Here is a 9,769-nt window from a genome sequence, read left to right as displayed (position 1 = left end):
GAATTGGAGCTGCAGCCGCCAGCCTACACCAGAGCCACAGCAACGCGGGATCCGAGCCACATCTGCAACCTACACCACAGCTCATGGCCACGCCAGATCCTTAACCCACTGAGCAAGGGCAGGGACCGAACCCACAACCTCATGGTTCCTAGTCGGATTTGTTAACCACTGAGCCACAACGGGAACACCAAGAAAGATACATTTTCTCATCCTCAACGGAATGAAACAGGCCATACATACACGGAACTTTTTTTTTTTGGTCTTTTTAGGGCCGCACCCGAGGAATATGGAAGTTCGCAGGCTAGGGGTCGAATCAGCGGCAGCTGCTGGCCTGCGCCACAGCCACAGCCACTTAACCCACTGAGTGAGACCAGGAATTGAACCCAAGTCCTCCTCATGGATCTTAGTCAGGTTCTAGGACCACCTCTGAGCCATGACAAGAACTCCCAAAATGGATTTTAAAGTAAAAAAAGTTGGCTGCTTTGAACTGTCCCCAGCCCCAGCCCCAGGCCCCGTGTGAAGTGCCCCTTCTGGGCCGTCCCTCCCTTCAGCCCACCCGGGGTCTCCTGCAGCCTCGCCACACCTGCTCGTCCCCCTCCGCAGGGCCTCCAGGCCCCTCACTGCGCAAGGCCTGACCCCACCAACCTCCAGGCGAAGGCTTTCCCAGGCCAGCCAGGGAGACAGACGGGCCCTCAGACACTCCTGGCTTGCCCTTGTGAAAGAGCCAGGAGGCCTCACTGACCATGAAAAAATGCCCAGAGCACACTTTACGGGAAGGCCTGGTAGCAGGAAGCACTCACGAAGTGTTAGCTGTTAGTACTACCTTCTGTAAAACAGGGCTGAGCTGAGAGTTAAGAGACCACAGCAAAATCAAGACACCGAAATGCATCGGAAAAAACATGCGAAGATTCACTGTCTTTCTTGGTCTTACAGAGCCAGGCCAACCAAGACAACACCCACGAGGTCGTGGGGCAGGGGGGAGGGGGCGGGGCGATGCCTGACTTCAGACAAGGGTGATCCAGGGCCACGCGTGACCCTGGACAAGTCACTCTAACTGCTGGACCTCAGTTATCTCGTCTGAAAAATGGGAAGACTCCCCTCCCACACAAGAAGATGGGCCTGTGATTCTGTTTTGTTTTTTAACTGTATCCATGGCACGCAGATAGATGTTCCTGGGCCAGGGATCAGACTGGAGCCACAGCAGTGACAATGCCAAGTCGGTAACCACCAGGCCACCAGGGAACTCTGGGTCTGCGATTATTGCCTCCATACCGACGTCCACTGCATTTCACCCTCCCAAGGCTCTTAGGGCCCAAAGCCGCAGCCGCTGCCTCCTAGTCTGGTCTTCGCAGCAAGGCGGAGGGTCTTACCCTCCCAACAGACATCTCTTCAAAACGCCAACCAAAAGGAAATGCTTCCAAGGTGCTGCTTATAACAAGGTTTTAATAAAATAAAATAAAAAGTTCAAGTGCTTCCAATCCCCCAACATATCCCATTCTGGTGTGGGGGAGGGGAGGGAGCCCCCACACCCCAGTAGCACCAGGGATAGCACCATGAGAAAGATGAGGTCGCACCCGGCCTCCCTGAGACCCACGGGGTGGTGGGGACAAGCCCCTGGCCACCCCCACCTCGCCCCCCCCACCTCAAACAGTTGCAGAGCTGAGAACAAACCTACCCCCCCCATGGGGCGGTGTAGGGCGTCCACCCCCAAGCCAGTTCCACCTCCTCCCGAGGCCTGGGCTTCTGTGGAGAAGCCACGGGGTGGCCCCCACCCCTTATGGCTTTGCTCCCTGGGCAGTAGAAGGTGGGTGGGGAAGGGAACAACTCTTTCAACCCTGAGGCTGGGGCTGGGATGGGAAGGTGGCCATAGCCAGGGCTTCCTGCCAGGGTAGGGGTGGCTCAGGGGTCAGCAGTCACAAAGGGTCAGGGGTCAGATCCCTGGGGGGTGTCCAGGCCCGCGCCCCCCCCCGCACTCCCCTGGGGCAGAGTTGTGCTGGGGTCGAAGGCCAACTCCCTCCCAGAGGTCCCAGAGTTCCTTCTGGAGGTGAGCTCCCGAGAACTTGGGGCAGACGGGACCAGGATGGATGCCCTCCTCTGCTGGCCTGGCCTCTGTCCAGCCCATCACGGTCCATCGCTGTTGACATCCAGGTCAATGGAGCCGTGGCTGACCACCAGCCGCAGGCGCTTGGGTGGGGAGAAGGGGGTGAAGGCAAGGGCCTGCTTGGGGATGGGGATGGGGCCTGGGGTCCTGGCAGGGGCGGGGGTGGCAGTGGCAGGCGGGGCTGAGGCCATGCGGCTCAGGTCCACCCGGACCACGTAAGGCAGCCCATAACGCCGGGCCCAGTGCCAGTCCTGCTGGGGGGCCCAGCGGGCTCGGGGGACCGGACCCAGGGCCACCAGGGCCTCCGCCCGCAGGCAGCAGTGGGGGCCACAGCCTCCCCACCGGTGTAGAGAGACACGGGCAGCACGGAGAACGGGGGGTGCCAGGGCTCGCCGGGGCTTGGGGCGTCGGCGCCTTCTGGGGCGCACCCGGAGCTGGGGCTGAGGCAGCCACTGGAGCCAGAGGGGTGCGGCATCGGGGCGGGCAGCGAAGGGCGGGGGGCACAGGGGCTGGCAGGCAGCTGTGGAGGCCCAGGGGAAGGGGGAGAGACAGGGCAGCCATGTGAGCTGCAGAGGGCACGGCTCCGGTCAGGCCGGCCAGCCGCCCTCCACCCCCCAGGCTTCTCAGGAGGGGACAACTGAAGACAGTGAGGCCCTGTCGGGGCGGCCGAGGGAAGGAGGGAGAAGGAGCGATGAGGTGGAGGAGGGCAGAGAAGGGGCCGGGGAAGGGGCAGCAGCTGATGGAGACAGGCCAGGAGGACAGGGGCCCTCCCCGTGCCCCAGGCTTACCACAGAAGGGGTCCCGGCGCAGCGGGGCGGGGTGGGCGCAGGCCCGGTGGCCGTCCAGGCCCCGCTGCAGCCGCCGCTTGGTCTCCCGGAGCTCGTACTTGTCCAGGGGCGGGGGTGGCAGGGCCTCCCGGGGCCGCAGTCTGAAGGCGCCTTCGCCTCTCCTGGGGGGAAGGTGAGCAGGGAGAGGGGATGGGCCCTGAGGAGGCACTGCCAGGTCCTGGGAGCCCAGGGGCCCTTGTCCCTTCCTGCAGGCCGTCCCCACCTCTCACAGGTGTAGCATTCACAGTGCTCGTTCTTTTCACCAAAGAAGCCTTCGCCGTAGAAGCAGGTCACCTCGTCGCCTGGCTCGATGTCCCGCAGCACCTTCACGCAGGCTGCGTTCCCATCTGCAGGTACGAACTGAGGGACGAGAGGCTCAGCACCCTACCCTAGGGACGGCCGGCTCCACCCCTCCTGGCCGGGCACCCTGGCCTCAGGCGCCCCCCGCCCCCGGCCCGCCGCCGCTCCTGGGATGGCAGGGCTGAGAGCCCAGGAAGCGCCCTGCCCAGGGCCTGCCCTCTGCTCACACCCCCTGACCCTCCGCCCACTTCGCTGGCTCCCACCCTCCTGCAGGATGATGATCTAACCGGGCCCTGGCAACGCAAAGGAGCCGCTCCCTCGGCACTGCTCCTCGGCGCCTCTGCCACACCCTGCCAGCCTGCTCCTCCGCGGCTGAGCTCTGCCACCTCCCCTTGCCAGGACTGTGTCCACTCCGCAACCTCAGTCCAGGATTGCTGGCCCACGGGCCCCTCTCGCCTGCCTGCTCCTGCCTCCAAGGTCCCCTTCGGAGAGAGACAGGATGCTCGCCCATCCGTCCTTCCTCCCGTCTGTCCACTCTACTCTGCCACACACCTGCGAGTGGCCCCGGCCAAGTGGCCGGCACCTCCTGATCAGGCAGGGTCGGTGCCCCCGTTTGCCCTGCCCAGAGAGCCTATCTGGGGCCAGCCCCACATCGCCTCTCCCGCAGCTCTACCCCAAGGCACACACTAGCCTCTGCCTCCATCCTGACCTCCGACCCCGGGGACTCCAGACTCCAGCCCCCCTTGGGCCTCGCCCACCAGTGGGACACGTCCCATCCCGGATGCCCTGATGTGCCCCGTCTGCCCTCAACACCCAGGAAAATCCTACTCCTCCTTCAAAGCCTGGCTCGGGTGTGACCTCCGTGCAGCCTGCCAGTTCCGCAGCATGAGGCGGCTGGCACCCCCAACCACAGAGCCCTGCTTCCCTCTGTCCTGCCCACTGTCCGCGCCCCAAACCTACATAAATGTCAGCAAAGTCACAAGATGTGGACATGCACCTAGCCTTCACAACCGTCCCGGGGGCGGGGGGGCGCAAGTTCCTAGGGTTTCCCATCTGAGAAACCAGGGCCAGGGTGGCAGAGCCAGGACTCAAACCCTCGTCACAGCTTGGGGCTCCCGAGGACACCCAGGTGAGGCCCACGCCTGGCAGGGTGCACACCCGGGGCCTTACCAGGGCCATGTCCCCTCAATCTCTCCCTCTCAGGCACAGAAGGGGGAGAGGTGGCCAGGGCCAGGGGCACTTTCTGGGTTCCCACCATCACACTGCCCCTCCAACTGGCAGAGCCCCCAGCTCAGGTTCAAAGACCAAAGACGGAAAAAGGCTGCCAGCAGGTGGCAACCTGGGTCCCAGAGTGACTCGAACCAGAGCCCCTTCCTCCCACTCCTGACAACCAGGGTCAAAACACCAGCTCTGCACAGCCAGTGGGGAGAAACTGCTTCCTCGGGTGGGGAGACCCAGGACAGTTTCTGGCTACTCCGTGACCAGGAAGCCCCGCCTCCCTACCCGTTCCTGGGTCGGGGGTCCCCAGGTCTCACCTTGCAGTTGGGTTTGCAGTCTGGAGCCAGTTGCAGGGTGCGGAGAGGAAGAGAGTCAGGTCAGCAGAGCCAGCAAATAGCCCCCCCCCCTCCCCCCGGCTCCTTGCCCCACCCGCCCCACCCCCTCCCGCGCCCCCCCCACCGGAACTCCAGCCCCACCCTCAGCCCCCTCCCCGCCCCCACCGTGGTTGATGAAGGCCGCCGGGCCGAGCCACAGCTGAGCGCTGCGCTTTCGGGTTGAGTACATGATGCTGAAGTCGTTCTCGCCGGCCCTCAGCAGCCCCTCGTCGGCCTCCCGCAGCTCCGCAATGCAGCCCACCAGCAGCTCCAGCTTCTCATTCTTTTTCCTGCCAAAAGGCTAGGCCGTGGGTCTGTGTGCCGCCCGCCCAGACCACCAGCGTGGGGCGCAGGGGCCCCTCATCCCGGGCCTCCTGAGGGAAGGCAGCGCCAGCCCCCGCCCTCCACCTCCCAGCGCTCTTGCTCAAATTCTCCCAGGGAGGCCTCTACAACCGCCTGGGGGCGCTTCCCTGCTCCGGCACTCGGCCTGCGGAAAGCCCTGCCCCTCCCGCTCAGGGCTCCTCCAGACGCGTCCTACCTGGAAGCCCTCGCAGGTGCCCCCCCCCCATCTTCACTAGACCCTTTGGCTCGTCCTTCTCCTTCGGGTCTCAGCCCAGGCCTGGCTCCCAAGAACACTCTCCAAATGCCCAGGCAGGCTCCGGAAGCACCGAACAGCGGCAGCCCTGCCACCGCCAGCTGCCTTCCCGCCAGAATGTGAGGAGTGGGTCCCACCTTGAGCCCAGCAGTGTTTGCGACTAGGCAGGGGCTCAGGTGGGGATGCAAAAAGGACAGCACAGTCCTGGGGACAAGGTCAGTCCTTTCCCAGCAGCCCCGGGAGTGCCAAGGGGATCTCATCTCCCAGCCGGGCTGTGGCTGGCAAGGGGGTCTTGGGGGCCAGGCCGGGTCTCCTTCCTCTCACTGCCTCTTCCTGGCCCGCGAACATCTTTGGGGCCCCCATGCCCTGTTCCCGCAGTGCCCAGTCTCCTCCAGAAGGGCCCGGCTTTCCTCTCCCAGCAGCCCCCGGGGTGGGGTGGGGGAGCCCCCTGACCAGCCTGGGGCCCTGGGCTGCGAGCCATGCCCTCTTACCAAGCTCGGGTGGACACAATCTTGGCTCCGTTCGTCTCCATGGAATAACGGGTACAGGGCAAGATGGTAAAGCCGCTCTCAGGCAGGAAGGCGCGGAGGTAGCGATAGATCTGGGGGAGGTGAGGGGGTGGGCGGGGTGAGGAGGTGGGGCAGGGTCGTCGGCCCTCTCTCTCCTGGGTGCTAGTTCTGCTTTGCCACTGACTCGCTGTGTGGTCTCGGGGAGCTCACTTCCCCTCTCGGGGGCCTCAGTCTCATCTGTCAAATGAAGAGGTTGGACTCCATCTCAGAGGGCCCCCCAACTCTCCTTTCCTAGGAGTCTCTGAGCCTTGCCTCAGATGGTCCCGATGGCGAGGAAGTCGGGGAGTCCCAGGGAGGGGACGCTGTGCTGAGGGTCTGCCCGAACACCGGGCAGAGGACCTGGGACAGGCGGACACGGTAGGGGGAGGCGCAAGGTCGAGGGGGGGGAAGGGAAGGGCTCCCTCACGTGGGTCTTGAGGGCAGCCTCCTGCCGCGGGCCCCGGCTCTGGAAGTAGTGGGCCATCCAGCCTCCCAGCGTCAGGGCCCGGTACGCAGCCTCCAGGTCCCGCTGCCTCAGGAAGGCCTCCAGCGCTGAGCGCAGGTGGTGCTGTCGCCGCAGGGGGGGCACGGGGCTGGGGGAGAGGTCACGCCTGGGTCCCAGGGCCTTGGCCTATTCCCTCCGGGCCTTCCCGGGCCCCACCCCCGCCCCCGCTCGGGGCTGAGGAGGACGGGGCCGCGAGGTGGCGGGGAAAGGGAAGGGGTCCCGACCCTCGGTCCGCCCTCTTCCAGGCCCCCTCACCTGACGTTCATCTTATGGGTGCGGAAGCCGAGGTAGGGGTCCAGGACGAGGCTGGTGGCGAGGTCGTCGTTCTCACACAGTTCTCTGGCGGTCACGCGGTCGGGCCCCATGGTGCCCCACGCACCATGCTGTCTCCGGCGGGGAGTGGAGAGGGCAGCGCAGGGGCAGGGACGGCGCCCTGGGCGTGTGCCTGCTCTGTGCCACTTGTACGCTCTGCGCGACGCTGGCAAGCCCTTCGGTCTCCTCATCTATAAAGAAGGGCGAAAAGCCATACTGACTTCACAGGGGCGACAGCGATGGTGAAACGCAACAAGTGCTTTTGACAGCAGGGAGGCCCCCAAGAAACTCCAGCCACCATCGTCAGTATCTGCATCTTCTCAGGCTCGGGAGCACGGACACAAACCCCCCAACCCCCTATGGACCCTCCCTCCATGGGCACACGCAGATTCCCTGAGACCTCCACAGGCGTGCGCGTGCACGCGCGCGCGCGCGCACACACACACACACACATGCGTGTGCGCGCATGTCCCTACTGGCCCGGGAAGGCTGATTAATTGGCAGTCTGGGATAACCCTAAAGGCTTAGTCCTGCAGGAGGTGGGAGTCAGGGGGGACCCAGCTCCATCTCCAGCCCTCACCAAGGAAAACGCCAAGGCTTCCTGCCCTGCCAGAACTGCTTGTTCTTGCACCCACCCCCACTCTCTGCTGGCCTTGGCCTCCACCCCCCTCCCCAGTAGCCCTTGGGAGTCCTCAGAAGGCTCTGGGTGAAACCCAGGGCAGGCTGGAGCGGGGGGCGGGGGGGGGGGGGGTGAGGCGAGGGAGAGCAAAGGAGGGATCCCAGCACCTGCTCCCTCTCCAAGGATTCCGGGGGAGGGAGGGGCGCAGAGGACAAAGCGGGGGAGGGGGAGAGACAAGGAACAGTATGGAGAAGCAGAAGAGGCCCATAAAAAAGGAGCAGAAAGACAGGGATTAGCCAAAGGCAACAAAACAAGCCTCCTAACCCCCACTGCAGAGGGCCTGCGGGGGCCCCCACACCATGGTGCCTCGGAATGGGGGGTGGAAGACAGACTGGGAGCGAGAGCGGCTGGGAAAGGGGGTCGAGAAGACACGAAGGCTGGGGATAAAGAGGGGGTGCCGCGGGTGGGCGCTGGGACAGAAAGGAGGCTACAGAGGGGCATGTGGGGAAAGAGAAAAATGGACACTGTGGGGTGGGAGCTGGGGCAGAGTGACGGGCCAGCGTGCCTGCAGGAGGGACAGAGGCCTGCGGGATAGCTTGGGGATCCAGGGAGGACCCCAGAAAAGCCAGCAGGGTGACAAGGGGGCCAACGAAAGCAGAGAAGAACCTGCAGCTCCGGGGAAGAGTCCTGAGCAGGTCGAGGGGGGCGGCTAGGGGGTCCAGTACGGGGCTTGGAAAAGCAAACAGGGATGGGGAAGTCCTAGGGAGCCGGGGAGGAGCGTAGAACGGCCTTGAGGAGAGAGCCTGGGCTCCAGGGAAGGGCCTGGGTAGGCGGTGAGAGTGCAGGGGAAGGGCCTGAAGTCCAGAGGGAAACTAGGGGAAGCAGACAGGGGCCTGCGCAAGACGGCGGTGGGGGGCTCCAGCGGCCTGGGTAGGCGGTGAGAGTGCAGGGGAAGGGCCTGAGAACCAGAGGGCAACTGGGGAAGCAGACAGGCGCCTGGGGAAGACTGGGGGCTCCAGGGAAGGACTTGGCTAGGCGGTGAGAGTGCAGGGGAAAAGCCTCAAGTCCAGGAAGGGGAGGAAGAGTCAGCGCAGAGGGCGAGCTGAGGGTCCAGGGAAGGGCCTGGAGCGCGAGAGCGGGGCCGGGGGAAGGCCCGGGGCTGCGGAGAGGGCCCCGGGTGAAGAAGCACGGGGAAGGGGCTAGGCGCAGCGAGCACCCTGAGGCTCGCCGAAGGGCGGGGAGACGTGGGCGCCTGGACACGAGGAAGGGCCGGGTGGGGCGGGGGACAGTCGGGGCTAGGGACGACCCAAAGCCAAGGCAGCGCGGGGCGGGGGCCGAGAGGGGGCTCAGAGGTCGGGCCCCGCGCCGCCCCTCACCCGCTTCTCCTCCTCCTCCTCCTCTGGCGCCCGCGCCGCCGATGCCACCACCTCCCACTGCCTCTTCCAGCTCTCGTCAGACACGGTCGCCGCGCCTCCAGTCGGCCCCGCGGGGCCTGCCCCGCCACGGCCACCGTGTCCTCCCATTGGCCAAGGTTGCCGCCACTCTTCAGTTGCTACGAAGCTCGCGCCACTCCTATTGGCCAAGCTCCGCTCTGGCCCTCCCCGCCCGCCCCCGGCAGTGCCCCTACAAAACCCCGCCACGCCCGCCTTGCCGTCAAGCGCCGCCAACTGCGTCCAGTGGACGCCGCTGCTGTCCTTCATCTGCTACCATGGAGACGTATCCCCGCCCACAACCCGAAATCGACGCCCTCATTGGCCAAAAGCGCCGTCCCTCCCGGCAAAACTCCGGTTTGGGTCGGGTTATTCGGGTCCAAGGGGAAAGAGGGCGGGTTCCGCCGGCTTCAGAGCCCGCGTGTGATTGGCCGGCCTTGGAACGACTCGTCCTTCCATTGGTTCAGGTCTCCGCCCGTCACCTTAGAGTCGCGACCTGCCTATTCTCTTTCTCTGGTGAAGCCTTCGGCCACCGGAGGGAGAAAGCAGGGACAGGCGGGAGCGGGGTGAATGCGCGCGCACCTCCGTCGCCACGCCGGGAGAGGGCCCTGGTTGCCAAGGCGACAAAACTTTATTGACAGCCCTGCCGGATACAAAGGACTCTTCAATCTCTCTTCCTCCCTTTTGGACCCCAAATACCCTGTTTAATTTTGAGTATCCACATTAACACTCTGTGAGTGAACAGGGAGTTCCCATCGTGGCGCAGTGGTCAACGAACCCGACTAGGAACCATGAGGTTGCGGGTTCGGTCCCTGCCCTTGCTCAGTGGGTTAAGGATCCGGCGTTGCCGTGAGCTGTGGTGTAGGTTGCAGACGCGGCTCGGATCCTGTGTTGCTGTGGCTCTGGCGTAGGCCAGCGGCTACGGCTCCGATCAGACCCC

General features: G+C 64.9%; 1 protein-coding gene across 1 annotated transcript; it reads right to left on the bottom strand.

Annotated features, from left to right (window-relative positions):
* Positions 1-1,423: 1,423 nt before the first annotated feature.
* Positions 1,424-8,890, bottom strand: KMT5C (lysine methyltransferase 5C). The gene is made up of 9 exons (XM_047791872.1): positions 8,776-8,890; positions 6,724-6,971; positions 6,391-6,556; positions 5,907-6,016; positions 4,947-5,110; positions 4,764-4,783; positions 3,152-3,288; positions 2,890-3,050; positions 1,424-2,621 (listed from the first exon to the last, which is right to left on the bottom strand). Exons 2-9 carry the CDS (start codon positions 6,969-6,971, stop codon positions 2,122-2,124), a joined length of 1,506 nt encoding a protein of 501 aa, XP_047647828.1. The 5' UTR covers positions 8,776-8,890; the 3' UTR covers positions 1,424-2,121.
* Positions 8,891-9,769: the final 879 nt, after the last annotated feature.

The sequence above is a fragment of the Phacochoerus africanus genome, chromosome 8 (genome assembly GCF_016906955.1).
Source record: "Phacochoerus africanus isolate WHEZ1 chromosome 8, ROS_Pafr_v1, whole genome shotgun sequence".
NCBI classification, from domain to species: domain Eukaryota; kingdom Metazoa; phylum Chordata; class Mammalia; order Artiodactyla; family Suidae; genus Phacochoerus; species Phacochoerus africanus.
This window is presented reverse-complemented; position numbering and strand designations above follow the sequence as displayed.